Here is a 26,446-nt window from a genome sequence, read left to right on the forward strand (position 1 = left end):
GTGTCTTCCCCGGAGCGGTCAGGCCGTCTCTAAAATACACTGGCCATGGGCATTGCCTCTCCTTGGAACTTCCCATCTGTTTCTCTTTTTTATGGAACAGTGAATTTCTAGAGGGGTTCTGGGCCACAAGGATGTTGGGTCATTTTCTAGCCTTCTGTCATGAAGAACGCTTTCCTGGGCGTTGGGGTGGTTTGTTGTTCCAGCTCCCTTTCTTGGCTTCTTTTGGGAGCTGGTGCAACAAGAGGAGCTCAGCCTCTGCCTTCTGGCTGAGATGGCACCCTTCAAACAGCAATGCCTGCCTGGAGATAATGATGGCATTTGCCAAAAGGGCTTCGTTTGGCACATGGTATCTTGAAAGGACGTACAACGTCCTTTCAGCTATCAAAGGCTAGTTCAAAGGACATAAACATGAGAACTCTCCAGTGGAGTCTTACAGTAGGTGGAGCGTCCGAAAAAAACTCCTTCAGTCATTTCACTGAGAGTCATTGATTGGGGACACCAAGAATATAGGAAGGAATGCAGAAGGAAAAGATGAAACTGTGTTCAGGATCGGGCGGAGGGATGAACAGGGCGTGCTTGCCTTGAATCCAGGCTTTGTTGGGGGGTGGGGCATAAAGATGGAACGGGTCTGAAACTACAAAGTGGTGATGGTAACACAGTATCACCAGAGTTACACAACAGTGTTCCCAAATTGCAACAATGATGAAAAAGTTTACTAATCCCAACTTAACCAACAAAAATACAGGAAACCACGCAAAAAAGAAAACATCACCAGAAAGGTGGAAACAAACCAAATGCAAAGCAGTTCGGGGGAAAGGAACTCCATGTCCCCTGGGGGCAGACCGAGTTGACGGCGTCCACGGTGAGCAGACAGGGATGGAGGCTGCAGAGCCGACCGCTCCCCTGGACGTGGTGTTTCCGGCAAGGGCTCTGGGTCTCTGTCCAGAGCGGGGGCTCGTTCTCCCTGCAGGGGTGGGTGAGTCATCGTGGGCGTCTGGGTGTTGCGCGGGAGCCAGGGCAGGCTCTCCCTGCCGAGGCGGTGACTCCTCCTCTGCCTCGGGTTCTCCTGCCAAAGGCCGAGCAGGTAGAGGTGCACGTGGAGGTGGAGGTTCTGGCTGAGGGGGTGGGACATCAGTGCCTGGGGCTGGGGGTCCTGCAGGCACGGAGATCCGATCTGCCCGGTGTGCTGGCCAGTACCCAGCTGGCCTGGTGTCTCTGCGAGGGCAAGTCTCGGTTCTCCATCTGCCCTCGGTGGATCCCTGGGTCCTGCACCTGGAGCCACCACCTCTGTAGGGACAGGTCTGGGAAGTGGAGCCTGGTTCCAGTTGGAGGCCAGTGCTAGAGCTGTGGGAGAAGCATCGTTTGCCCGCAGGCCAGCCTTGGCATGTGCGTATCCCGGGACAGAAAGCTTCCAAGAGATTCCCAAAGAATACCCAGGGTCGGATGTCTTTTGGGACTGAAGTGTGCAAGATGGGGGGCGGGGGGTGTGAGGCCAGCGCTTGCTGCAGGCCCAGCAGCAGCTTTCGGGGACTCGTCCCTGTGTAGCTCAGCACCCCCTCCGCACACACTCCCGTACACCAGCCCCAGCGTCCTCACCTCTGTGCTCTGGCGTGCTGGGCTCCAGGTCCTCCTGCTGCCTCAGAGGCCGGGGTTCTCGGGACTCTGGGTCGGAGCCGGGTGTGCTGAGCTCCGTGGCAGCCTCAGACTGGGCCGCCGGGTGTATCCTGGGCGGTGTCTCGGCAGCAGGCCTTCCCCGCCTCCGCTTCGCCCCCGGTGGGGCTGATGCCTCCGTGGGCATGCTCACCTGGAGCCTGCACTGGGCCTCACGGGCGGGGGGGTGGTGCTCCGACCCCTCCCTCCGGGAGCTGGATGGGGTGTCCCCGTCCTCGGCCTCATCACGTGGGAAGCTCTGCAACGACAGTGACCGTCAGCCAGCCATGCTGGGAGTTTTCCGAGCTGGGCCTGGCCAGTGGAGCCGCTGCTTCGGCCTGCTCGAACTTCTCTGCCCAGAAGGGTCAGAGACGTGTGTCTGCTCAGATCCCCACCCGGGAGGAAAGAGACCCACCTGAGGGTGTGAGGTCAGCCTGGGCGGCCGGCCCTGCCCGCACTCTCCCCATCCCGCCCAGCATGCTCTCCCCTGGGGTGTGGACACAACTTGTCCGCAGGCTTCTGACCCCACATCCACCTGGGCTTCCTTGAGGGAGACACACCCCGAGAAACCCGCATCCACACACACAGGCAAAGGACCCGGTGTTTCCGGGTGGCATGGGAGAGGTGGCCTGGCCCGGCCTGGGGCTCCCCGTGTTACCTTTCTGTTTCTCCGGGCAAAGGGCCAGAGGCGTCTCGGGGGTGCCCTGAGCCAACGTCGACAGGGTGCCCACGCACACTGCCTGTGAGCTCTCCTGAGGCCCCGGCCTCTGGGCAGGGGCAAACAGCAGAACATCTCGGCAGCAAGTGATCTGGCTGGGGGCTCCTCTCCGCTCTCGAGGCCTGGATACCCGGGTTGCGGGTTCTGTTGGGTTCTGTTGCCGGCAGGTGACATCATTTCCTGGGGTTCGTGCTGAGGTCCCTTCCCCAAAACTTCCCAAGGGAATCTCTGGGTTTCTGACTGCTCGACCACCACCCTTAAGCCATGTGCAGGCACAGTGACACCCACCCAGCCCAGCCGACAGCCCTGGGGAGGCCTGGGTGCAGCCAGGGCCTGAGCTCCGAGGGCCCCGCTGCTCTCAGACCAGGCTCCTTCTTCTCATAAGTGGTGTGGCCCTGGACAAGCATATGCCCCTCAGGGTTTCCCCAGTCTCTCCATCTGCAGAGTGGCGGTCATTCTCCCATCTGCTTCCTAGGTCTGTCGGCCTACGAGCAGCTCCATGCCTTTCCACCTGGGGCCGATATCACGTGGAGCGTGTGCGCTGAGACTTCAGAAAGAAAGATTCCTTCCTGGGCTGACACAGCACAGAATGGGGCAGAACGAGGCCTGGATGTGCCGTGGTACCCAGGAAAAGGCACTCCCCCTCCTGACTGTTTTGAGACCCCGCATCCAAGTTGGAGGACCGAAAGGAAGACTCGAAGGTCTCCCTCTCTTATAGAAAAGAGTGGCCAACTTTCTGGTCCTCTGTTTCCATTGAGATTCTGTTCAAGTGTCCCAGCTCGGCTTCTGCGGGTGGCTGAGCTTCTAATGGCTCCCTGCGTTCTTGTCTTTTCCTCTCCAAACCTTCCGTCCTTTTCCCCCTTCTGGGGTGGATGGGCGCTGTCATTGCTTCTACCTTCGAGACAGATTGATGAAAAGTCTGGACCATCGACTCCTTTCCTCTCTTTGGTTCCGTGTCTCTCTCTGGCTGTGTCCCTCTCTTTTCCTTTCTCAATTCAGTCTGTGTCTTCCTCTTTCTCTCTCGTGTGTGGACGGATGGATGCTAGGAATGCACGTGTATATGATTAGATGAGGGTTATGTTTTAGGGATAGGTTAGAGGGAGAGAAAGGCTTTAGGTCGGAGTTGGTCATGGGGGAAGGGTCAAGGGTGGTGGTGGTGTTTCTTGGAATCTGAGTGCTGTGCATTCTTCGTCTCTTTCCATATGAACCCCTTCTCAGATACACCACTTGCAAGGAGTCTCTCGTGTTCCGTTTCCTCTCTTTTGCATTTGTGAATGCTTGCTTAGCTTCTCTGTTGTGAAGAGGTTCCATTGGATGGAAACCCATTGGTGTACTTCGTGTACCTCTTTCCCTTACTTGAAGAGACCCATTTCTACCTCCGCCCAGCAAATGGCAAGGAGACTCTGATGTTAAGGAGCCTTTGACCTACGCTTCTTTCTAGCTATCTCATGACATCAGCCTTTAGGGTGAGGTTTTCCCCGATATTGAGGTGGTCTGAGATCAAAACCAATAGCGTTCTTCAGATGTAGCTGTCTGGTTTTCCCATGGACATGTATTGAAGAGGCTTTCTTGTTCCCATTTGGATATTCTCCCCTTCTGTGTCAGAGATGAGTTGAGCATGGATGCTGGGGTCTGTGTCTGGACCCTCAACTTTATTCCATCGATCTGGATCTGTGTGTGTTGTTGTATTCCCAATAGCATACTGTCCGGCTCCTGCTGCTGCTGCTGCGGCTAAGTCACTTCAGTCGTGTCTGACTCTGCGCGACCCCATGGCCTGCAGCCTACCAGGCTCCTCCGTCCAGGGCATTTTCCAGGCAAGAGTACTGGAGTGGGTCGCCATTGCCTTCTCCGATACTCTCCTGAGGATCCTAGTTTGGTCGTCTGATTTCCTTTCACACAACCTTGGATGTCCGTATCGGGGCTTTTTCGTCGGATTGTATTGACAATTTAGGCTCTTTTCTGTTTCCGTACCCCTTTTGCAATTCTTGGTTGGGTGCGAAAATGCATTGGCATTTTGGGAGGAATAGCATCGAAGCTGTGGATTGCCTTGTGGGGCTGGGATATCATTTTCCAAATAGGAATTCTTTCAAGCCCTGAGCACAGCTTCTCTTTCCAGGGATTGGTGTGGGCTTGATCTTCCTTCTTCCATCTCTCGCCGTTTTGTGAGAACAGGTCCTTCCTTCCCTTCTGGGTTAGATGGACCCGTGGGGATCACTTCAGTGAATGGCATTGTCAGTGGGGGTGATAATTCCCTTCTCATTGGAAGACTTTGCTGTGAGTATTAGAAATGCAAGTGATTTCTCTTCCCCTTCCTCCCTGTCCATCTCTCAGAGCCACCGGGAAACAGAGGCCTCACCCAGGGTCACACAGGCCTGAGGAGGTACAACTAGACTGTTGATTCTTCAGGCCCTCAGTGCTGGACATCATCCGGGATACTCTGTGTGTGTCTTCCTCAGTCTGGTGTCCCTTCAGACCTTTCCCTAGTTTTCACAGGCTTGTTGTGTTGGTGTTCTTTGTCTGTTTGGAGACACATCCTTGATAAGCTTTGTGTTTCCACTCATTCGTCTCGCGATGTGTGACCTGTCTTTTGCTTTTGTACTGAGGTCTTTCCCACAGTAGATATCTTTGATTTTGCAAAGTCCACTGTATTCTCCTGGTTTTTTTTGTGGACTGCCTTTTAGTTTTGTGTGTGAAGACTCAAAGCACGTGTCCGGTTTCGGCTCATTGTTCCTCTAGATTTGTGACAAGTTTTCATGGAATGTTTGTCTAGGGATAACTGGAAGTGAACTCGGTGTAAGGTGTCAAGTCTCCATCTTCATTCATGTCATCCCCTGCAGTTTCCAATACCCTGTTCCTGAGTGGTATTGGAGACCTTGAGGGAAGTTTGCTTGCATTGGAGTTTGCGTTTCCACCTTGATTAACTTCACACTGTTCTGCCCTCAGGGACACTGTCAAGGGGGAGTGAGGAGCAGCCTGCACTTCCAGCAGTGACCACACGGTGGGGCGAGTGCTGCTCTCCCCTCTGGGAGCCCCAGGCCACAGGCATCCCAGTGAGGAGCCAGCTCTGTGCTCAGCTGAAAGGAGTTAGTCTCTCAGGAGCCTCTGAGCCCTTCCGTTTGGATCACCCAGGGTGGGCATTTACTGTGACAGAAAAAATTGCCCTGAATTCCATGGACGGAAGAGCCTGGCTGTGTAGAGATCGTGAGTTGCCGTGAATCAGACACAACTGAGGACACAAAAATTCAATAGATTAAAACACTTTTTGGGTGTGGGGGGGAGTAAAAGGGGGTGATGTGGGTTTTTTTGTCTTATAAAATAGCCAAGGGAAATCTAGTTTAAACCTAAATTCACATATATGGGATAGGTATAGCTCTCCGTCACCCTATTAAAAAAACTACTAAACTTTTTTGAAAGTTTATTTTGTAGCTTCCTTGAGCACTTCATTGTGAAGCTTTTTTTTTTTTTTTTTCTGTGACTTTGGCCTCATTAAAAAGTACGGTTTGCCTTTACTGGATAATTTTGTTCATTGGTTTCTTAGGGAATCTTGGTAATATTTGAGTTTCCTGGGGAGTATGGTCACATGACCTGGCCCTGGCCAATCGGTGCCTTCCACCTCCTTGGCCACTGTGATTGGCTCCGGACTGGGGCAGTGCCCAATCGGGGCCCAGGGCCGGGCCTCACGTTAGAAGCCAGGGGTAGAGGAGCTCTCGTCCTGCTGGGGTAGGGGAAGGGGTGGGGCCGGGGGAGGTCAGGCTCCATAAGTGGGAGGGGCGTGAGGTCCGCCTGCGGCAGTTGGTGACCTTCCTGCTCCCCTCAGGGCAGAGCCGCCGGCGTGAGAATGAGGGCGCTGCTGAGCCCAGGGACTGGGATGGCCTGTTGCTGCTGTGGTCCCAGAGCTCCACCCGAGACCTGAGGGAAGCCGTCTGCCCGTGAGTCCTCTCCCGCTTGTCTGTCAGCTTGTTTGAAACATGCTGGGTTTTCTGCCCAGCTGGCTAAGGGGAGTCCCTGGAAACGCAAGGGTGTGGGTTTTGGCAGACTTCAGGGAAGACATGCCAGATGAGCCTGGGAGACTCCAGCTTAATCTGGATTCAGGAGATATCTCCTCGGGCCAGCTAGTAATTGTAGGATAAGCCTAATGAGTCTTCACAGGATGAAGAGAGTAACGTGCCAAGGTAGCAATCGATGTCCTCATTCGAGAGGTTGAAGCTGGTGCTCAGAGAAGCGGGGAACTTGGCCAGAACAAGCAGGTGTGCACCCAGACAGAACCCCCAGATCCGGCCATTGGAGCTCAGGGAGGCCACTGGTGTGGCTTGTCCCTGTGGCAGGGGCCGAGGCATGCAGCCCACCCTGATTCCTGCGGGGGCCTGACTTGGGAAGTGCCATCTGGTAGCTTTGAGACTCACCAAACCAAATTGCACTGGAGAGAGGAAGGACACCTTCCTTCATCCACCCCCCACCCCCGCCGGATTCCCACATACCCTGACCCCTTTCTCTGGATTTCGGAGCCATTTCCAGAGTCCCGCTCATATGACCTCATTCGAAGTGCACTGTGGACGAGCTGCCATCTGCAGCTGCTACCACAGCAGCCAAGGGCTTTAGCTCCCGAGTACCTCCCTTCCTTTGGAACTTGGGGGCCCTCTACTCCCCACTTGCACACCACACACCTTTGCTGAGGATTGTGGGGACCCTCACTCAGTTTGCAGCACGTTGTAGCCATCCCTGTCCTCTCAATACCTCCCTTGAAACTCAGCTTGTGAGCTCCTTTGGAGCAGCGTGGCCCACCTGCAACACTGCAACGGAAGAGACACAGCTGACAGTGAAACAGCAGCTTAGATCTGACGGCCGGAAAGCTCTGTCAAAAGGGACCTCCCTCTTCACACCGTAGAGGCTCTAGGAGCCGCCAGGGTTTCGGAACCAGTGCTGGGGCCAAAAGGACTCCACAGCTGTTTTCCTTCCTGGGGAGGGTTCTGGCTCGAGTGGGAATGGCTCAAGTCTCCTAAGGTTCTGAAAGCCCACTGTGTGCAGATTCACGGTACACAGAGAGCAGAAGGTGGAGTCCTGTCCTGGAGGTGGTCACAGCTCACGGATGAGCCAGGCAGGCAGGCAGGCAGGGCATGAGAACACCTGAGCTGCCTTCATGAGTGAATGGTGTGGGGGCAGAGGAAGAGAAGCCGGTCTGCTCCCTCGTGTGGTGCCCAGGGCAGGTTGTCCCCAGAGGAATCCCTTACGACAGTGAGGACTATCACGGCTGTTTCCCAAGGGGTTCTGTCAGTGCGTGTCTTCCCCGGAGCGGTCAGGCCGTCTCTAAAATACACTGGCCATGGGCATTGCCTCTCCTTGGAACTTCCCATCTGTTTCTCTTTTTTATGGAACAGTGAATTTCTAGAGGGGTTCTGGGCCACAAGGATGTTGGGTCATTTTCTAGCCTTCTGTCATGAAGAACGCTTTCCTGGGCGTTGGGGTGGTTTGTTGTTCCAGCTCCCTTTCTTGGCTTCTTTTGGGAGCTGGTGCAACAAGAGGAGCTCAGCCTCTGCCTTCTGGCTGAGATGGCACCCTTCAAACAGCAATGCCTGCCTGGAGATAATGATGGCATTTGCCAAAAGGGCTTCGTTTGGCACATGGTATCTTGAAAGGACGTACAACGTCCTTTCAGCTATCAAAGGCTAGTTCAAAGGACATAAACATGAGAACTCTCCAGTGGAGTCTTACAGTAGGTGGAGCGTCCGAAAAAAACTCCTTCAGTCATTTCACTGAGAGTCATTGATTGGGGACACCAAGAATATAGGAAGGAATGCAGAAGGAAAAGATGAAACTGTGTTCAGGATCGGGCGGAGGGATGAACAGGGCGTGCTTGCCTTGAATCCAGGCTTTGTTGGGGGGTGGGGCATAAAGATGGAACGGGTCTGAAACTACAAAGTGGTGATGGTAACACAGTATCACCAGAGTTACACAACAGTGTTCCCAAATTGCAACAATGATGAAAAAGTTTACTAATCCCAACTTAACCAACAAAAATACAGGAAACCACGCAAAAAAGAAAACATCACCAGAAAGGTGGAAACAAACCAAATGCAAAGCAGTTCGGGGGAAAGGAACTCCATGTCCCCTGGGGGCAGACCGAGTTGACGGCGTCCACGGTGAGCAGACAGGGATGGAGGCTGCAGAGCCGACCGCTCCCCTGGACGTGGTGTTTCCGGCAAGGGCTCTGGGTCTCTGTCCAGAGCGGGGGCTCGTTCTCCCTGCAGGGGTGGGTGAGTCATCGTGGGCGTCTGGGTGTTGCGCGGGAGCCAGGGCAGGCTCTCCCTGCCGAGGCGGTGACTCCTCCTCTGCCTCGGGTTCTCCTGCCAAAGGCCGAGCAGGTAGAGGTGCACGTGGAGGTGGAGGTTCTGGCTGAGGGGGTGGGACATCAGTGCCTGGGGCTGGGGGTCCTGCAGGCACGGAGATCCGATCTGCCCGGTGTGCTGGCCAGTACCCAGCTGGCCTGGTGTCTCTGCGAGGGCAAGTCTCGGTTCTCCATCTGCCCTCGGTGGATCCCTGGGTCCTGCACCTGGAGCCACCACCTCTGTAGGGACAGGTCTGGGAAGTGGAGCCTGGTTCCAGTTGGAGGCCAGTGCTAGAGCTGTGGGAGAAGCATCGTTTGCCCGCAGGCCAGCCTTGGCATGTGCGTATCCCGGGACAGAAAGCTTCCAAGAGATTCCCAAAGAATACCCAGGGTCGGATGTCTTTTGGGACTGAAGTGTGCAAGATGGGGGGCGGGGGGTGTGAGGCCAGCGCTTGCTGCAGGCCCAGCAGCAGCTTTCGGGGACTCGTCCCTGTGTAGCTCAGCACCCCCTCCGCACACACTCCCGTACACCAGCCCCAGCGTCCTCACCTCTGTGCTCTGGCGTGCTGGGCTCCAGGTCCTCCTGCTGCCTCAGAGGCCGGGGTTCTCGGGACTCTGGGTCGGAGCCGGGTGTGCTGAGCTCCGTGGCAGCCTCAGACTGGGCCGCCGGGTGTATCCTGGGCGGTGTCTCGGCAGCAGGCCTTCCCCGCCTCCGCTTCGCCCCCGGTGGGGCTGATGCCTCCGTGGGCATGCTCACCTGGAGCCTGCACTGGGCCTCACGGGCGGGGGGGTGGTGCTCCGACCCCTCCCTCCGGGAGCTGGATGGGGTGTCCCCGTCCTCGGCCTCATCACGTGGGAAGCTCTGCAACGACAGTGACCGTCAGCCAGCCATGCTGGGAGTTTTCCGAGCTGGGCCTGGCCAGTGGAGCCGCTGCTTCGGCCTGCTCGAACTTCTCTGCCCAGAAGGGTCAGAGACGTGTGTCTGCTCAGATCCCCACCCGGGAGGAAAGAGACCCACCTGAGGGTGTGAGGTCAGCCTGGGCGGCCGGCCCTGCCCGCACTCTCCCCATCCCGCCCAGCATGCTCTCCCCTGGGGTGTGGACACAACTTGTCCGCAGGCTTCTGACCCCACATCCACCTGGGCTTCCTTGAGGGAGACACACCCCGAGAAACCCGCATCCACACACACAGGCAAAGGACCCGGTGTTTCCGGGTGGCATGGGAGAGGTGGCCTGGCCCGGCCTGGGGCTCCCCGTGTTACCTTTCTGTTTCTCCGGGCAAAGGGCCAGAGGCGTCTCGGGGGTGCCCTGAGCCAACGTCGACAGGGTGCCCACGCACACTGCCTGTGAGCTCTCCTGAGGCCCCGGCCTCTGGGCAGGGGCAAACAGCAGAACATCTCGGCAGCAAGTGATCTGGCTGGGGGCTCCTCTCCGCTCTCGAGGCCTGGATACCCGGGTTGCGGGTTCTGTTGGGTTCTGTTGCCGGCAGGTGACATCATTTCCTGGGGTTCGTGCTGAGGTCCCTTCCCCAAAACTTCCCAAGGGAATCTCTGGGTTTCTGACTGCTCGACCACCACCCTTAAGCCATGTGCAGGCACAGTGACACCCACCCAGCCCAGCCGACAGCCCTGGGGAGGCCTGGGTGCAGCCAGGGCCTGAGCTCCGAGGGCCCCGCTGCTCTCAGACCAGGCTCCTTCTTCTCATAAGTGGTGTGGCCCTGGACAAGCATATGCCCCTCAGGGTTTCCCCAGTCTCTCCATCTGCAGAGTGGCGGTCATTCTCCCATCTGCTTCCTAGGTCTGTCGGCCTACGAGCAGCTCCATGCCTTTCCACCTGGGGCCGATATCACGTGGAGCGTGTGCGCTGAGACTTCAGAAAGAAAGATTCCTTCCTGGGCTGACACAGCACAGAATGGGGCAGAACGAGGCCTGGATGTGCCGTGGTACCCAGGAAAAGGCACTCCCCCTCCTGACTGTTTTGAGACCCCGCATCCAAGTTGGAGGACCGAAAGGAAGACTCGAAGGTCTCCCTCTCTTATAGAAAAGAGTGGCCAACTTTCTGGTCCTCTGTTTCCATTGAGATTCTGTTCAAGTGTCCCAGCTCGGCTTCTGTGGGTGGCTGAGCTTCTAATGGCTCCCTGCGTTCTTGTCTTTTCCTCTCCAAACCTTCCGTCCTTTTCCCCCTTCTGGGGTGGATGGGCGCTGTCATTGCTTCTACCTTCGAGACAGATTGATGAAAAGTCTGGACCATCGACTCCTTTCCTCTCTTTGGTTCCGTGTCTCTCTCTGGCTGTGTCCCTCTCTTTTCCTTTCTCAATTCAGTCTGTGTCTTCCTCTTTCTCTCTCGTGTGTGGACGGATGGATGCTAGGAATGCACGTGTATATGATTAGATGAGGGTTATGTTTTAGGGATAGGTTAGAGGGAGAGAAAGGCTTTAGGTCGGAGTTGGTCATGGGGGAAGGGTCAAGGGTGGTGGTGGTGTTTCTTGGAATCTGAGTGCTGTGCATTCTTCGTCTCTTTCCATATGAACCCCTTCTCAGATACACCACTTGCAAGGAGTCTCTCGTGTTCCGTTTCCTCTCTTTTGCATTTGTGAATGCTTGCTTAGCTTCTCTGTTGTGAAGAGGTTCCATTGGATGGAAACCCATTGGTGTACTTCGTGTACCTCTTTCCCTTACTTGAAGAGACCCATTTCTACCTCCGCCCAGCAAATGGCAAGGAGACTCTGATGTTAAGGAGCCTTTGACCTACGCTTCTTTCTAGCTATCTCATGACATCAGCCTTTAGGGTGAGGTTTTCCCCGATATTGAGGTGGTCTGAGATCAAAACCAATAGCGTTCTTCAGATGTAGCTGTCTGGTTTTCCCATGGACATGTATTGAAGAGGCTTTCTTGTTCCCATTTGGATATTCTCCCCTTCTGTGTCAGAGATGAGTTGAGCATGGATGCTGGGGTCTGTGTCTGGACCCTCAACTTTATTCCATCGATCTGGATCTGTGTGTGTTGTTGTATTCCCAATAGCATACTGTCCGGCTCCTGCTGCTGCTGCTGCGGCTAAGTCACTTCAGTCGTGTCTGACTCTGCGTGACCCCATGGCCTGCAGCCTACCAGGCTCCTCCGTCCAGGGCATTTTCCAGGCAAGAGTACTGGAGTGGGTCGCCATTGCCTTCTCCGATACTCTCCTGAGGATCCTAGTTTGGTCGTCTAATTTCCTTTCACACAACCTTGGATGTCCGTATCGGGGCTTTTTCGTCGGATTGTATTGACAATTTAGGCTCTTTTCTGTTTCCGTACCCCTTTTGCAATTCTTGGTTGGGTGCGAAAATGCATTGGCATTTTGGGAGGAATAGCATCGAAGCTGTGGATTGCCTTGTGGGGCTGGGATATCATTTTCCAAATAGGAATTCTTTCAAGCCCTGAGCACAGCTTCTCTTTCCAGGGATTGGTGTGGGCTTGATCTTCCTTCTTCCATCTCTCGCCGTTTTGTGAGAACAGGTCCTTCCTTCCCTTCTGGGTTAGATGGACCCGTGGGGATCACTTCAGTGAATGGCATTGTCAGTGGGGGTGATAATTCCCTTCTCATTGGAAGACTTTGCTGTGAGTATTAGAAATGCAAGTGATTTCTCTTCCCCTTCCTCCCTGTCCATCTCTCAGAGCCACCGGGAAACAGAGGCCTCACCCAGGGTCACACAGGCCTGAGGAGGTACAACTAGACTGTTGATTCTTCAGGCCCTCAGTGCTGGACATCATCCGGGATACTCTGTGTGTGTCTTCCTCAGTCTGGTGTCCCTTCAGACCTTTCCCTAGTTTTCACAGGCTTGTTGTGTTGGTGTTCTTTGTCTGTTTGGAGACACATCCTTGATAAGCTTTGTGTTTCCACTCATTCGTCTCGCGATGTGTGACCTGTCTTTTGCTTTTGTACTGAGGTCTTTCCCACAGTAGATATCTTTGATTTTGCAAAGTCCACTGTATTCTCCTGGTTTTTTTTGTGGACTGCCTTTTAGTTTTGTGTGTGAAGACTCAAAGCACGTGTCCGGTTTCGGCTCATTGTTCCTCTAGATTTGTGACAAGTTTTCATGGAATGTTTGTCTAGGGATAACTGGAAGTGAACTCGGTGTAAGGTGTCAAGTCTCCATCTTCATTCATGTCATCCCCTGCAGTTTCCAATACCCTGTTCCTGAGTGGTATTGGAGACCTTGAGGGAAGTTTGCTTGCATTGGAGTTTGCGTTTCCACCTTGATTAACTTCACACTGTTCTGCCCTCAGGGACACTGTCAAGGGGGAGTGAGGAGCAGCCTGCACTTCCAGCAGTGACCACACGGTGGGGCGAGTGCTGCTCTCCCCTCTGGGAGCCCCAGGCCACAGGCATCCCAGTGAGGAGCCAGCTCTGTGCTCAGCTGAAAGGAGTTAGTCTCTCAGGAGCCTCTGAGCCCTTCCGTTTGGATCACCCAGGGTGGGCATTTACTGTGACAGAAAAAATTGCCCTGAATTCCATGGACGGAAGAGCCTGGCTGTGTAGAGATCGTGAGTTGCCGTGAATCAGACACAACTGAGGACACAAAAATTCAATAGATTAAAACACTTTTTGGGTGTGGGGGGGAGTAAAAGGGGGTGATGTGGGTTTTTTTGTCTTATAAAATAGCCAAGGGAAATCTAGTTTAAACCTAAATTCACATATATGGGATAGGTATAGCTCTCCGTCACCCTATTAAAAAAACTACTAAACTTTTTTGAAAGTTTATTTTGTAGCTTCCTTGAGCACTTCATTGTGAAGCTTTTTTTTTTTTTTTTTCTGTGACTTTGGCCTCATTAAAAAGTACGGTTTGCCTTTACTGGATAATTTTGTTCATTGGTTTCTTAGGGAATCTTGGTAATATTTGAGTTTCCTGGGGAGTATGGTCACATGACCTGGCCCTGGCCAATCGGTGCCTTCCACCTCCTTGGCCACTGTGATTGGCTCCGGACTGGGGCAGTGCCCAATCGGGGCCCAGGGCCGGGCCTCACGTTAGAAGCCAGGGGTAGAGGAGCTCTCGTCCTGCTGGGGTAGGGGAAGGGGTGGGGCCGGGGGAGGTCAGGCTCCATAAGTGGGAGGGGCGTGAGGTCCGCCTGCGGCAGTTGGTGACCTTCCTGCTCCCCTCAGGGCAGAGCCGCCGGCGTGAGAATGAGGGCGCTGCTGAGCCCAGGGACTGGGATGGCCTGTTGCTGCTGTGGTCCCAGAGCTCCACCCGAGACCTGAGGGAAGCCGTCTGCCCGTGAGTCCTCTCCCGCTTGTCTGTCAGCTTGTTTGAAACATGCTGGGTTTTCTGCCCAGCTGGCTAAGGGGAGTCCCTGGAAACGCAAGGGTGTGGGTTTTGGCAGACTTCAGGGAAGACATGCCAGATGAGCCTGGGAGACTCCAGCTTAATCTGGATTCAGGAGATATCTCCTCGGGCCAGCTAGTAATTGTAGGATAAGCCTAATGAGTCTTCACAGGATGAAGAGAGTAACGTGCCAAGGTAGCAATCGATGTCCTCATTCGAGAGGTTGAAGCTGGTGCTCAGAGAAGCGGGGAACTTGGCCAGAACAAGCAGGTGTGCACCCAGACAGAACCCCCAGATCCGGCCATTGGAGCTCAGGGAGGCCACTGGTGTGGCTTGTCCCTGTGGCAGGGGCCGAGGCATGCAGCCCACCCTGATTCCTGCGGGGGCCTGACTTGGGAAGTGCCATCTGGTAGCTTTGAGACTCACCAAACCAAATTGCACTGGAGAGAGGAAGGACACCTTCCTTCATCCACCCCCCACCCCCGCCGGATTCCCACATACCCTGACCCCTTTCTCTGGATTTCGGAGCCATTTCCAGAGTCCCGCTCATATGACCTCATTCGAAGTGCACTGTGGACGAGCTGCCATCTGCAGCTGCTACCACAGCAGCCAAGGGCTTTAGCTCCCGAGTACCTCCCTTCCTTTGGAACTTGGGGGCCCTCTACTCCCCACTTGCACACCACACACCTTTGCTGAGGATTGTGGGGACCCTCACTCAGTTTGCAGCACGTTGTAGCCATCCCTGTCCTCTCAATACCTCCCTTGAAACTCAGCTTGTGAGCTCCTTTGGAGCAGCGTGGCCCACCTGCAACACTGCAACGGAAGAGACACAGCTGACAGTGAAACAGCAGCTTAGATCTGACGGCCGGAAAGCTCTGTCAAAAGGGACCTCCCTCTTCACACCGTAGAGGCTCTAGGAGCCGCCAGGGTTTCGGAACCAGTGCTGGGGCCAAAAGGACTCCACAGCTGTTTTCCTTCCTGGGGAGGGTTCTGGCTCGAGTGGGAATGGCTCAAGTCTCCTAAGGTTCTGAAAGCCCACTGTGTGCAGATTCACGGTACACAGAGAGCAGAAGGTGGAGTCCTGTCCTGGAGGTGGTCACAGCTCACGGATGAGCCAGGCAGGCAGGCAGGCAGGGCATGAGAACACCTGAGCTGCCTTCATGAGTGAATGGTGTGGGGGCAGAGGAAGAGAAGCCGGTCTGCTCCCTCGTGTGGTGCCCAGGGCAGGTTGTCCCCAGAGGAATCCCTTACGACAGTGAGGACTATCACGGCTGTTTCCCAAGGGGTTCTGTCAGTGCGTGTCTTCCCCGGAGCGGTCAGGCCGTCTCTAAAATACACTGGCCATGGGCATTGCCTCTCCTTGGAACTTCCCATCTGTTTCTCTTTTTTATGGAACAGTGAATTTCTAGAGGGGTTCTGGGCCACAAGGATGTTGGGTCATTTTCTAGCCTTCTGTCATGAAGAACGCTTTCCTGGGCGTTGGGGTGGTTTGTTGTTCCAGCTCCCTTTCTTGGCTTCTTTTGGGAGCTGGTGCAACAAGAGGAGCTCAGCCTCTGCCTTCTGGCTGAGATGGCACCCTTCAAACAGCAATGCCTGCCTGGAGATAATGATGGCATTTGCCAAAAGGGCTTCGTTTGGCACATGGTATCTTGAAAGGACGTACAACGTCCTTTCAGCTATCAAAGGCTAGTTCAAAGGACATAAACATGAGAACTCTCCAGTGGAGTCTTACAGTAGGTGGAGCGTCCGAAAAAAACTCCTTCAGTCATTTCACTGAGAGTCATTGATTGGGGACACCAAGAATATAGGAAGGAATGCAGAAGGAAAAGATGAAACTGTGTTCAGGATCGGGCGGAGGGATGAACAGGGCGTGCTTGCCTTGAATCCAGGCTTTGTTGGGGGGTGGGGCATAAAGATGGAACGGGTCTGAAACTACAAAGTGGTGATGGTAACACAGTATCACCAGAGTTACACAACAGTGTTCCCAAATTGCAACAATGATGAAAAAGTTTACTAATCCCAACTTAACCAACAAAAATACAGGAAACCACGCAAAAAAGAAAACATCACCAGAAAGGTGGAAACAAACCAAATGCAAAGCAGTTCGGGGGAAAGGAACTCCATGTCCCCTGGGGGCAGACCGAGTTGACGGCGTCCACGGTGAGCAGACAGGGATGGAGGCTGCAGAGCCGACCGCTCCCCTGGACGTGGTGTTTCCGGCAAGGGCTCTGGGTCTCTGTCCAGAGCGGGGGCTCGTTCTCCCTGCAGGGGTGGGTGAGTCATCGTGGGCGTCTGGGTGTTGCGCGGGAGCCAGGGCAGGCTCTCCCTGCCGAGGCGGTGACTCCTCCTCTGCCTCGGGTTCTCCTGCCAAAGGCCGAGCAGGTAGAGGTGCACGTGGAGGTGGAGGTTCTGGCTGAGGGGGTGGGACATCAGTGCCTGGGGCTGGGGGTCCTGCAGGCACGGAGATCCGATCTGCCCGGTGTGCTGGCCAGTACCCAGCTGGCCTGGTGTCTCTGCGAGGGCAAGTCTCGGTTCTCCATCTGCCCTCGGTGGATCCCTGGGTCCTGCACCTGGAGCCACCACCTCTGTAGGGACAGGTCTGGGAAGTGGAGCCTGGTTCCAGTTGGAGGCCAGTGCTAGAGCTGTGGGAGAAGCATCGTTTGCCCGCAGGCCAGCCTTGGCATGTGCGTATCCCGGGACAGAAAGCTTCCAAGAGATTCCCAAAGAATACCCAGGGTCGGATGTCTTTTGGGACTGAAGTGTGCAAGATGGGGGGCGGGGGGTGTGAGGCCAGCGCTTGCTGCAGGCCCAGCAGCAGCTTTCGGGGACTCGTCCCTGTGTAGCTCAGCACCCCCTCCGCACACACTCCCGTACACCAGCCCCAGCGTCCTCACCTCTGTGCTCTGGCGTGCTGGGCTCCAGGTCCTCCTGCTGCCTCAGAGGCCGGGGTTCTCGGGACTCTGGGTCGGAGCCGGGTGTGCTGAGCTCCGTGGCAGCCTCAGACTGGGCCGCCGGGTGTATCCTGGGCGGTGTCTCGGCAGCAGGCCTTCCCCGCCTCCGCTTCGCCCCCGGTGGGGCTGATGCCTCCGTGGGCATGCTCACCTGGAGCCTGCACTGGGCCTCACGGGCGGGGGGGTGGTGCTCCGACCCCTCCCTCCGGGAGCTGGATGGGGTGTCCCCGTCCTCGGCCTCATCACGTGGGAAGCTCTGCAACGACAGTGACCGTCAGCCAGCCATGCTGGGAGTTTTCCGAGCTGGGCCTGGCCAGTGGAGCCGCTGCTTCGGCCTGCTCGAACTTCTCTGCCCAGAAGGGTCAGAGACGTGTGTCTGCTCAGATCCCCACCCGGGAGGAAAGAGACCCACCTGAGGGTGTGAGGTCAGCCTGGGCGGCCGGCCCTGCCCGCACTCTCCCCATCCCGCCCAGCATGCTCTCCCCTGGGGTGTGGACACAACTTGTCCGCAGGCTTCTGACCCCACATCCACCTGGGCTTCCTTGAGGGAGACACACCCCGAGAAACCCGCATCCACACACACAGGCAAAGGACCCGGTGTTTCCGGGTGGCATGGGAGAGGTGGCCTGGCCCGGCCTGGGGCTCCCCGTGTTACCTTTCTGTTTCTCCGGGCAAAGGGCCAGAGGCGTCTCGGGGGTGCCCTGAGCCAACGTCGACAGGGTGCCCACGCACACTGCCTGTGAGCTCTCCTGAGGCCCCGGCCTCTGGGCAGGGGCAAACAGCAGAACATCTCGGCAGCAAGTGATCTGGCTGGGGGCTCCTCTCCGCTCTCGAGGCCTGGATACCCGGGTTGCGGGTTCTGTTGGGTTCTGTTGCCGGCAGGTGACATCATTTCCTGGGGTTCGTGCTGAGGTCCCTTCCCCAAAACTTCCCAAGGGAATCTCTGGGTTTCTGACTGCTCGACCACCACCCTTAAGCCATGTGCAGGCACAGTGACACCCACCCAGCCCAGCCGACAGCCCTGGGGAGGCCTGGGTGCAGCCAGGGCCTGAGCTCCGAGGGCCCCGCTGCTCTCAGACCAGGCTCCTTCTTCTCATAAGTGGTGTGGCCCTGGACAAGCATATGCCCCTCAGGGTTTCCCCAGTCTCTCCATCTGCAGAGTGGCGGTCATTCTCCCATCTGCTTCCTAGGTCTGTCGGCCTACGAGCAGCTCCATGCCTTTCCACCTGGGGCCGATATCACGTGGAGCGTGTGCGCTGAGACTTCAGAAAGAAAGATTCCTTCCTGGGCTGACACAGCACAGAATGGGGCAGAACGAGGCCTGGATGTGCCGTGGTACCCAGGAAAAGGCACTCCCCCTCCTGACTGTTTTGAGACCCCGCATCCAAGTTGGAGGACCGAAAGGAAGACTCGAAGGTCTCCCTCTCTTATAGAAAAGAGTGGCCAACTTTCTGGTCCTCTGTTTCCATTGAGATTCTGTTCAAGTGTCCCAGCTCGGCTTCTGCGGGTGGCTGAGCTTCTAATGGCTCCCTGCGTTCTTGTCTTTTCCTCTCCAAACCTTCCGTCCTTTTCCCCCTTCTGGGGTGGATGGGCGCTGTCATTGCTTCTACCTTCGAGACAGATTGATGAAAAGTCTGGACCATCGACTCCTTTCCTCTCTTTGGTTCCGTGTCTCTCTCTGGCTGTGTCCCTCTCTTTTCCTTTCTCAATTCAGTCTGTGTCTTCCTCTTTCTCTCTCGTGTGTGGACGGATGGATGCTAGGAATGCACGTGTATATGATTAGATGAGGGTTATGTTTTAGGGATAGGTTAGAGGGAGAGAAAGGCTTTAGGTCGGAGTTGGTCATGGGGGAAGGGTCAAGGGTGGTGGTGGTGTTTCTTGGAATCTGAGTGCTGTGCATTCTTCGTCTCTTTCCATATGAACCCCTTCTCAGATACACCACTTGCAAGGAGTCTCTCGTGTTCCGTTTCCTCTCTTTTGCATTTGTGAATGCTTGCTTAGCTTCTCTGTTGTGAAGAGGTTCCATTGGATGGAAACCCATTGGTGTACTTCGTGTACCTCTTTCCCTTACTTGAAGAGACCCATTTCTACCTCCGCCCAGCAAATGGCAAGGAGACTCTGATGTTAAGGAGCCTTTGACCTACGCTTCTTTCTAGCTATCTCATGACATCAGCCTTTAGGGTGAGGTTTTCCCCGATATTGAGGTGGTCTGAGATCAAAACCAATAGCGTTCTTCAGATGTAGCTGTCTGGTTTTCCCATGGACATGTATTGAAGAGGCTTTCTTGTTCCCATTTGGATATTCTCCCCTTCTGTGTCAGAGATGAGTTGAGCATGGATGCTGGGGTCTGTGTCTGGACCCTCAACTTTATTCCATCGATCTGGATCTGTGTGTGTTGTTGTATTCCCAATAGCATACTGTCCGGCTCCTGCTGCTGCTGCTGCGGCTAAGTCACTTCAGTCGTGTCTGACTCTGCGTGACCCCATGGCCTGCAGCCTACCAGGCTCCTCCGTCCAGGGCATTTTCCAGGCAAGAGTACTGGAGTGGGTCGCCATTGCCTTCTCCGATACTCTCCTGAGGATCCTAGTTTGGTCGTCTAATTTCCTTTCACACAACCTTGGATGTCCGTATCGGGGCTTTTTCGTCGGATTGTATTGACAATTTAGGCTCTTTTCTGTTTCCGTACCCCTTTTGCAATTCTTGGTTGGGTGCGAAAATGCATTGGCATTTTGGGAGGAATAGCATCGAAGCTGTGGATTGCCTTGTGGGGCTGGGATATCATTTTCCAAATAGGAATTCTTTCAAGCCCTGAGCACAGCTTCTCTTTCCAGGGATTGGTGTGGGCTTGATCTTCCTTCTTCCATCTCTCGCCGTTTTGTGAGAACAGGTCCTTCCTTCCCTTCTGGGTTAGATGGACCCGTGGGGATCACTTCAGTGAATGGCATTGTCAGTGGGGGTGATAATTCCCTTCTCATTGGAAGACTTTGCTGTGAGTATTAGAAATGCAAGTGATTTCTCTTCCCCTTCCTCCCTGTCCATCTCTCAGAGCCACCGGGAAACAGAGGCCTCACCCAGGGTCACACAGGCCTGAGGAGGTACAACTAGACTGTTGATTCTTCAGGCCCTCAGTGCTGGACATCATCCGGGATACTCTGTGTGTGTCTTCCTCAGTCTGGTGTCCCTTCAGACCTTTCCCTAGTTTTCACAGGCTTGTTGTGTTGGTGTTCTTTGTCTGTTTGGAGACACATCCTTGATAAGCTTTGTGTTTCCACTCATTCGTCTCGCGATGTGTGACCTGTCTTTTGCTTTTGTACTGAGGTCTTTCCCACAGTAGATATCTTTGATTTTGCAAAGTCCACTGTATTCTCCTGGTTTTTTTTGTGGACTGCCTTTTAGTTTTGTGTGTGAAGACTCAAAGCACGTGTCCGGTTTCGGCTCATTGTTCCTCTAGATTTGTGACAAGTTTTCATGGAATGTTTGTCTAGGGATAACTGGAAGTGAACTCGGTGTAAGGTGTCAAGTCTCCATCTTCATTCATGTCATCCCCTGCAGTTTCCAATACCCTGTTCCTGAGTGGTATTGGAGACCTTGAGGGAAGTTTGCTTGCATTGGAGTTTGCGTTTCCACCTTGATTAACTTCACACTGTTCTGCCCTCAGGGACACTGTCAAGGGGGAGTGAGGAGCAGCCTGCACTTCCAGCAGTGACCACACGGTGGGGCGAGTGCTGCTCTCCCCTCTGGGAGCCCCAGGCCACAGGCATCCCAGTGAGGAGCCAGCTCTGTGCTCAGCTGAAAGGAGTTAGTCTCTCAGGAGCCTCTGAGCCCTTCCGTTTGGATCACCCAGGGTGGGCATTTACTGTGACAGAAAAAATTGCCCTGAATTCCATGGACGGAAGAGCCTGGCTGTGTAGAGATCGTGAGTTGCCGTGAATCAGACACAACTGAGGACACAAAAATTCAATAGATTAAAACACTTTTTGGGTGTGGGGGGGAGTAAAAGGGGGTGATGTGGGTTTTTTTGTCTTATAAAATAGCCAAGGGAAATCTAGTTTAAACCTAAATTCACATATATGGGATAGGTATAGCTCTCCGTCACCCTATTAAAAAAACTACTAAACTTTTTTGAAAGTTTATTTTGTAGCTTCCTTGAGCACTTCATTGTGAAGCTTTTTTTTTTTTTTTTTCTGTGACTTTGGCCTCATTAAAAAGTACGGTTTGCCTTTACTGGATAATTTTGTTCATTGGTTTCTTAGGGAATCTTGGTAATATTTGAGTTTCCTGGGGAGTATGGTCACATGACCTGGCCCTGGCCAATCGGTGCCTTCCACCTCCTTGGCCACTGTGATTGGCTCCGGACTGGGGCAGTGCCCAGTCGGGGCCCAGGGCCGGGCCTCACGTTAGAAGCCAGGGGAAGAGGAGCTCTCGTCCTGCTGGGGTAGGGGAAGGGGTGGGGCCGGGGGAGGTCAGGCTCCATAAGTGGGAGGGGCGTGAGGTCCGCCTGCGGCAGTTGGTGACCTTCCTGCTCCCCTCAGGGCAGAGCCGCCGGCGTGAGAATGAGGGCGCTGCTGAGCCCAGGGACTGGGATGGCCTGTTGCTGCTGTGGTCCCAGAGCTCCACCCGAGACCTGAGGGAAGCCGTCTGCCCGTGAGTCCTCTCCCGCTTGTCTGTCAGCTTGTTTGAAACATGCTGGGTTTTCTGCCCAGCTGGCTAAGGGGAGTCCCTGGAAACGCAAGGGTGTGGGTTTTGGCAGACTTCAGGGAAGACATGCCAGATGAGCCTGGGAGACTCCAGCTTAATCTGGATTCAGGAGATATCTCCTCGGGCCAGCTAGTAATTGTAGGATAAGCCTAATGAGTCTTCACAGGATGAAGAGAGTAACGTGCCAAGGTAGCAATCGATGTCCTCATTCGAGAGGTTGAAGCTGGTGCTCAGAGAAGCGGGGAACTTGGCCAGAACAAGCAGGTGTGCACCCAGACAGAACCCCCAGATCCGGCCATTGGAGCTCAGGGAGGCCACTGGTGTGGCTTGTCCCTGTGGCAGGGGCCGAGGCATGCAGCCCACCCTGATTCCTGCGGGGGCCTGACTTGGGAAGTGCCATCTGGTAGCTTTGAGACTCACCAAACCAAATTGCACTGGAGAGAGGAAGGACACCTTCCTTCATCCACCCCCCACCCCCGCCGGATTCCCACATACCCTGACCCCTTTCTCTGGATTTCGGAGCCATTTCCAGAGTCCCGCTCATATGACCTCATTCGAAGTGCACTGTGGACGAGCTGCCATCTGCAGCTGCTACCACAGCAGCCAAGGGCTTTAGCTCCCGAGTACCTCCCTTCCTTTGGAACTTGGGGGCCCTCTACTCCCCACTTGCACACCACACACCTTTGCTGAGGATTGTGGGGACCCTCACTCAGTTTGCAGCACGTTGTAGCCATCCCTGTCCTCTCAATACCTCCCTTGAAACTCAGCTTGTGAGCTCCTTTGGAGCAGCGTGGCCCACCTGCAACACTGCAACGGAAGAGACACAGCTGACAGTGAAACAGCAGCTTAGATCTGACGGCCGGAAAGCTCTGTCAAAAGGGACCTCCCTCTTCACACCGTAGAGGCTCTAGGAGCCGCCAGGGTTTCGGAACCAGTGCTGGGGCCAAAAGGACTCCACAGCTGTTTTCCTTCCTGGGGAGGGTTCTGGCTCGAGTGGGAATGGCTCAAGTCTCCTAAGGTTCTGAAAGCCCACTGTGTGCAGATTCACGGTACACAGAGAGCAGAAGGTGGAGTCCTGTCCTGGAGGTGGTCACAGCTCACGGATGAGCCAGGCAGGCAGGCAGGCAGGGCATGAGAACACCTGAGCTGCCTTCATGAGTGAATGGTGTGGGGGCAGAGGAAGAGAAGCCGGTCTGCTCCCTCGTGTGGTGCCCAGGGCAGGTTGTCCCCAGAGGAATCCCTTACGACAGTGAGGACTATCACGGCTGTTTCCCAAGGGGTTCTGTCAGTGCGTGTCTTCCCCGGAGCGGTCAGGCCGTCTCTAAAATACACTGGCCATGGGCATTGCCTCTCCTTGGAACTTCCCATCTGTTTCTCTTTTTTATGGAACAGTGAATTTCTAGAGGGGTTCTGGGCCACAAGGATGTTGGGTCATTTTCTAGCCTTCTGTCATGAAGAACGCTTTCCTGGGCGTTGGGGTGGTTTGTTGTTCCAGCTCCCTTTCTTGGCTTCTTTTGGGAGCTGGTGCAACAAGAGGAGCTCAGCCTCTGCCTTCTGGCTGAGATGGCACCCTTCAAACAGCAATGCCTGCCTGGAGATAATGATGGCATTTGCCAAAAGGGCTTCGTTTGGCACATGGTATCTTGAAAGGACGTACAACGTCCTTTCAGCTATCAAAGGCTAGTTCAAAGGACATAAACATGAGAACTCTCCAGTGGAGTCTTACAGTAGGTGGAGCGTCCGAAAAAAACTCCTTCAGTCATTTCACTGAGAGTCATTGATTGGGGACACCAAGAATATAGGAAGGAATGCAGAAGGAAAAGATGAAACTGTGTTCAGGATCGGGCGGAGGGATGAACAGGGCGTGCTTGCCTTGAATCCAGGCTTTGTTGGGGGGTGGGGCATAAAGATGGAACGGGTCTGAAACTACAAAGTGGTGATGGTAACACAGTATCACCAGAGTTACACAACAGTGTTCCCAAATTGCAACAATGATGAAAAAGTTTACTAATCCCAACTTAACCAACAAAAATACAGGAAACCACGCAAAAAAGAAAACATCACCAGAAAGGTGGAAACAAACCAAATGCAAAGCAGTTCGGGGGAAAGGAACTCCATGTCCCCTGGGGGCAGACCGAGTTGACGGCGTCCACGGTGAGCAGACAGGGATGGAGGCTGCAGAGCCGACCGCTCCCCTGGACGTGGTGTTTCCGGCAAGGGCTCTGGGTCTCTGTCCAGAGCGGGGGCTCGTTCTCCCTGCAGGGGTGGGTGAGTCATCGTGGGCGTCTGGGTGTTGCGCGGGAGCCAGGGCAGGCTCTCCCTGCCGAGGCGGTGACTCCTCCTCTGCCTCGGGTTCTCCTGCCAAAGGCCGAGCAGGTAGAGGTGCACGTGGAGGTGGAGGTTCTGGCTGAGGGGGTGGGACATCAGTGCCTGGGGCTGGGGGTCCTGCAGGCACGGAGATCCGATCTGCCCGGTGTGCTGGCCAGTACCCAGCTGGCCTGGTGTCTCTGCGAGGGCAAGTCTCGGTTCTCCATCTGCCCTCGGTGGATCCCTGGGTCCTGCACCTGGAGCCACCACCTCTGTAGGGACAGGTCTGGGAAGTGGAGCCTGGTTCCAGTTGGAGGCCAGTGCTAGAGCTGTGGGAGAAGCATCGTTTGCCCGCAGGCCAGCCTTGGCATGTGCGTATCCCGGGACAGAAAGCTTCCAAGAGATTCCCAAAGAATACCCAGGGTCGGATGTCTTTTGGGACTGAAGTGTGCAAGATGGGGGGCGGGGGGTGTGAGGCCAGCGCTTGCTGCAGGCCCAGCAGCAGCTTTCGGGGACTCGTCCCTGTGTAGCTCAGCACCCCCTCCGCACACACTCCCGTACACCAGCCCCAGCGTCCTCACCTCTGTGCTCTGGCGTGCTGGGCTCCAGGTCCTCCTGCTGCCTCAGAGGCCGGGGTTCTCGGGACTCTGGGTCGGAGCCGGGTGTGCTGAGCTCCGTGGCAGCCTCAGACTGGGCCGCCGGGTGTATCCTGGGCGGTGTCTCGGCAGCAGGCCTTCCCCGCCTCCGCTTCGCCCCCGGTGGGGCTGATGCCTCCGTGGGCATGCTCACCTGGAGCCTGCACTGGGCCTCACGGGCGGGGGGGTGGTGCTCCGACCCCTCCCTCCGGGAGCTGGATGGGGTGTCCCCGTCCTCGGCCTCATCACGTGGGAAGCTCTGCAACGACAGTGACCGTCAGCCAGCCATGCTGGGAGTTTTCCGAGCTGGGCCTGGCCAGTGGAGCCGCTGCTTCGGCCTGCTCGAACTTCTCTGCCCAGAAGGGTCAGAGACGTGTGTCTGCTCAGATCCCCACCCGGGAGGAAAGAGACCCACCTGAGGGTGTGAGGTCAGCCTGGGCGGCCGGCCCTGCCCGCACTCTCCCCATCCCGCCCAGCATGCTCTCCCCTGGGGTGTGGACACAACTTGTCCGCAGGCTTCTGACCCCACATCCACCTGGGCTTCCTTGAGGGAGACACACCCCGAGAAACCCGCATCCACACACACAGGCAAAGGACCCGGTGTTTCCGGGTGGCATGGGAGAGGTGGCCTGGCCCGGCCTGGGGCTCCCCGTGTTACCTTTCTGTTTCTCCGGGCAAAGGGCCAGAGGCGTCTCGGGGGTGCCCTGAGCCAACGTCGACAGGGTGCCCACGCACACTGCCTGTGAGCTCTCCTGAGGCCCCGGCCTCTGGGCAGGGGCAAACAGCAGAACATCTCGGCAGCAAGTGATCTGGCTGGGGGCTCCTCTCCGCTCTCGAGGCCTGGATACCCGGGTTGCGGGTTCTGTTGGGTTCTGTTGCCGGCAGGTGACATCATTTCCTGGGGTTCGTGCTGAGGTCCCTTCCCCAAAACTTCCCAAGGGAATCTCTGGGTTTCTGACTGCTCGACCACCACCCTTAAGCCATGTGCAGGCACAGTGACACCCACCCAGCCCAGCCGACAGCCCTGGGGAGGCCTGGGTGCAGCCAGGGCCTGAGCTCCGAGGGCCCCGCTGCTCTCAGACCAGGCTCCTTCTTCTCATAAGTGGTGTGGCCCTGGACAAGCATATGCCCCTCAGGGTTTCCCCAGTCTCTCCATCTGCAGAGTGGCGGTCATTCTCCCATCTGCTTCCTAGGTCTGTCGGCCTACGAGCAGCTCCATGCCTTTCCACCTGGGGCCGATATCACGTGGAGCGTGTGCGCTGAGACTTCAGAAAGAAAGATTCCTTCCTGGGCTGACACAGCACAGAATGGGGCAGAACGAGGCCTGGATGTGCCGTGGTACCCAGGAAAAGGCACTCCCCCTCCTGACTGTTTTGAGACCCCGCATCCAAGTTGGAGGACCGAAAGGAAGACTCGAAGGTCTCCCTCTCTTATAGAAAAGAGTGGCCAACTTTCTGGTCCTCTGTTTCCATTGAGATTCTGTTCAAGTGTCCCAGCTCGGCTTCTGCGGGTGGCTGAGCTTCTAATGGCTCCCTGCGTTCTTGTCTTTTCCTCTCCAAACCTTCCGTCCTTTTCCCCCTTCTGGGGTGGATGGGCGCTGTCATTGCTTCTACCTTCGAGACAGATTGATGAAAAGTCTGGACCATCGACTCCTTTCCTCTCTTTGGTTCCGTGTCTCTCTCTGGCTGTGTCCCTCTCTTTTCCTTTCTCAATTCAGTCTGTGTCTTCCTCTTTCTCTCTCGTGTGTGGACGGATGGATGCTAGGAATGCACGTGTATATGATTAGATGAGGGTTATGTTTTAGGGATAGGTTAGAGGGAGAGAAAGGCTTTAGGTCGGAGTTGGTCATGGGGGAAGGGTCAAGGGT

The 26,446-nt window shown here is 55.4% G+C and overlaps 4 protein-coding genes across 4 annotated transcripts; all 4 read right to left on the bottom strand.

The window, feature by feature from the left end:
• Window positions 1-694: 694 nt before the first annotated feature.
• On the bottom strand, window positions 695-5,390 carry LOC145517189 (uncharacterized). The gene is made up of 3 exons (XM_081519455.1): window positions 2,309-5,390; window positions 1,597-1,909; window positions 695-1,344 (listed from the first exon to the last, which is right to left on the bottom strand). The coding sequence occupies exons 1-3, from the start codon at window positions 2,543-2,545 to the stop codon at window positions 716-718; spliced, it is 1,179 nt and encodes a 392-aa protein (XP_081375581.1). The 5' UTR covers window positions 2,546-5,390; the 3' UTR covers window positions 695-715.
• A 794-nt stretch (window positions 5,391-6,184) lies between these two features.
• Window positions 6,185-10,122, bottom strand: LOC145517335 (uncharacterized). The gene is made up of 3 exons (XM_081519615.1): window positions 9,952-10,122; window positions 9,240-9,552; window positions 6,185-8,987 (listed from the first exon to the last, which is right to left on the bottom strand). Exons 1-3 carry the CDS (start codon window positions 10,084-10,086, stop codon window positions 8,359-8,361), a joined length of 1,077 nt encoding a protein of 358 aa, XP_081375741.1. The 5' UTR covers window positions 10,087-10,122; the 3' UTR covers window positions 6,185-8,358.
• Window positions 10,123-13,827: 3,705 nt separating this feature from the next.
• LOC145517334 (uncharacterized) lies at window positions 13,828-17,765 on the bottom strand. Its single transcript, XM_081519613.1, has 3 exons — window positions 17,595-17,765; window positions 16,883-17,195; window positions 13,828-16,630 (listed from the first exon to the last, which is right to left on the bottom strand). Exons 1-3 carry the CDS (start codon window positions 17,727-17,729, stop codon window positions 16,002-16,004), a joined length of 1,077 nt encoding a protein of 358 aa, XP_081375739.1. The 5' UTR covers window positions 17,730-17,765; the 3' UTR covers window positions 13,828-16,001.
• A 3,706-nt stretch (window positions 17,766-21,471) lies between these two features.
• Window positions 21,472-25,430, bottom strand: LOC145517315 (uncharacterized). The gene is made up of 3 exons (XM_081519593.1): window positions 25,238-25,430; window positions 24,526-24,838; window positions 21,472-24,273 (listed from the first exon to the last, which is right to left on the bottom strand). Exons 1-3 carry the CDS (start codon window positions 25,370-25,372, stop codon window positions 23,645-23,647), a joined length of 1,077 nt encoding a protein of 358 aa, XP_081375719.1. The 5' UTR covers window positions 25,373-25,430; the 3' UTR covers window positions 21,472-23,644.
• Between the last annotated feature and the right edge of the window lie 1,016 nt (window positions 25,431-26,446).

The sequence above is a fragment of the Giraffa tippelskirchi genome, chromosome 8 (genome assembly GCF_054371585.1).
Source record: "Giraffa tippelskirchi isolate mGirTip1 chromosome 8, T2T-mGirTip1v1.2.pri, whole genome shotgun sequence".
Lineage (NCBI taxonomy): Eukaryota > Metazoa > Chordata > Mammalia > Artiodactyla > Giraffidae > Giraffa > Giraffa tippelskirchi.

Coding starts and splice junctions, on each gene's coding strand:
- LOC145517334 (XM_081519613.1), bottom strand. CDS start 17,729: ATGTTCTGCTGTTTGCCCCTGCCCAGAGGCCGGGGCCTCAGGAGAGCT. Junction 17,196..17,594: donor TTGCCCGGAGAAACAGAAAG/GTAACACGGGGA, acceptor CTGTCGTTGCAG/AGCTTCCCACGTGATGAGGC. Junction 16,631..16,882: donor CAGCACGCCAGAGCACAGAG/GTGAGGACGCTG, acceptor CTTCTCCCACAG/CTCTAGCACTGGCCTCCAAC.
- LOC145517335 (XM_081519615.1), bottom strand. CDS start 10,086: ATGTTCTGCTGTTTGCCCCTGCCCAGAGGCCGGGGCCTCAGGAGAGCT. Junction 9,553..9,951: donor TTGCCCGGAGAAACAGAAAG/GTAACACGGGGA, acceptor CTGTCGTTGCAG/AGCTTCCCACGTGATGAGGC. Junction 8,988..9,239: donor CAGCACGCCAGAGCACAGAG/GTGAGGACGCTG, acceptor CTTCTCCCACAG/CTCTAGCACTGGCCTCCAAC.
- LOC145517189 (XM_081519455.1), bottom strand. CDS start 2,545: ATGATGTCACCTGCCGGCAACAGAACCCAACAGAACCCGCAACCCGGG. Junction 1,910..2,308: donor TTGCCCGGAGAAACAGAAAG/GTAACACGGGGA, acceptor CTGTCGTTGCAG/AGCTTCCCACGTGATGAGGC. Junction 1,345..1,596: donor CAGCACGCCAGAGCACAGAG/GTGAGGACGCTG, acceptor CTTCTCCCACAG/CTCTAGCACTGGCCTCCAAC.
- LOC145517315 (XM_081519593.1), bottom strand. CDS start 25,372: ATGTTCTGCTGTTTGCCCCTGCCCAGAGGCCGGGGCCTCAGGAGAGCT. Junction 24,839..25,237: donor TTGCCCGGAGAAACAGAAAG/GTAACACGGGGA, acceptor CTGTCGTTGCAG/AGCTTCCCACGTGATGAGGC. Junction 24,274..24,525: donor CAGCACGCCAGAGCACAGAG/GTGAGGACGCTG, acceptor CTTCTCCCACAG/CTCTAGCACTGGCCTCCAAC.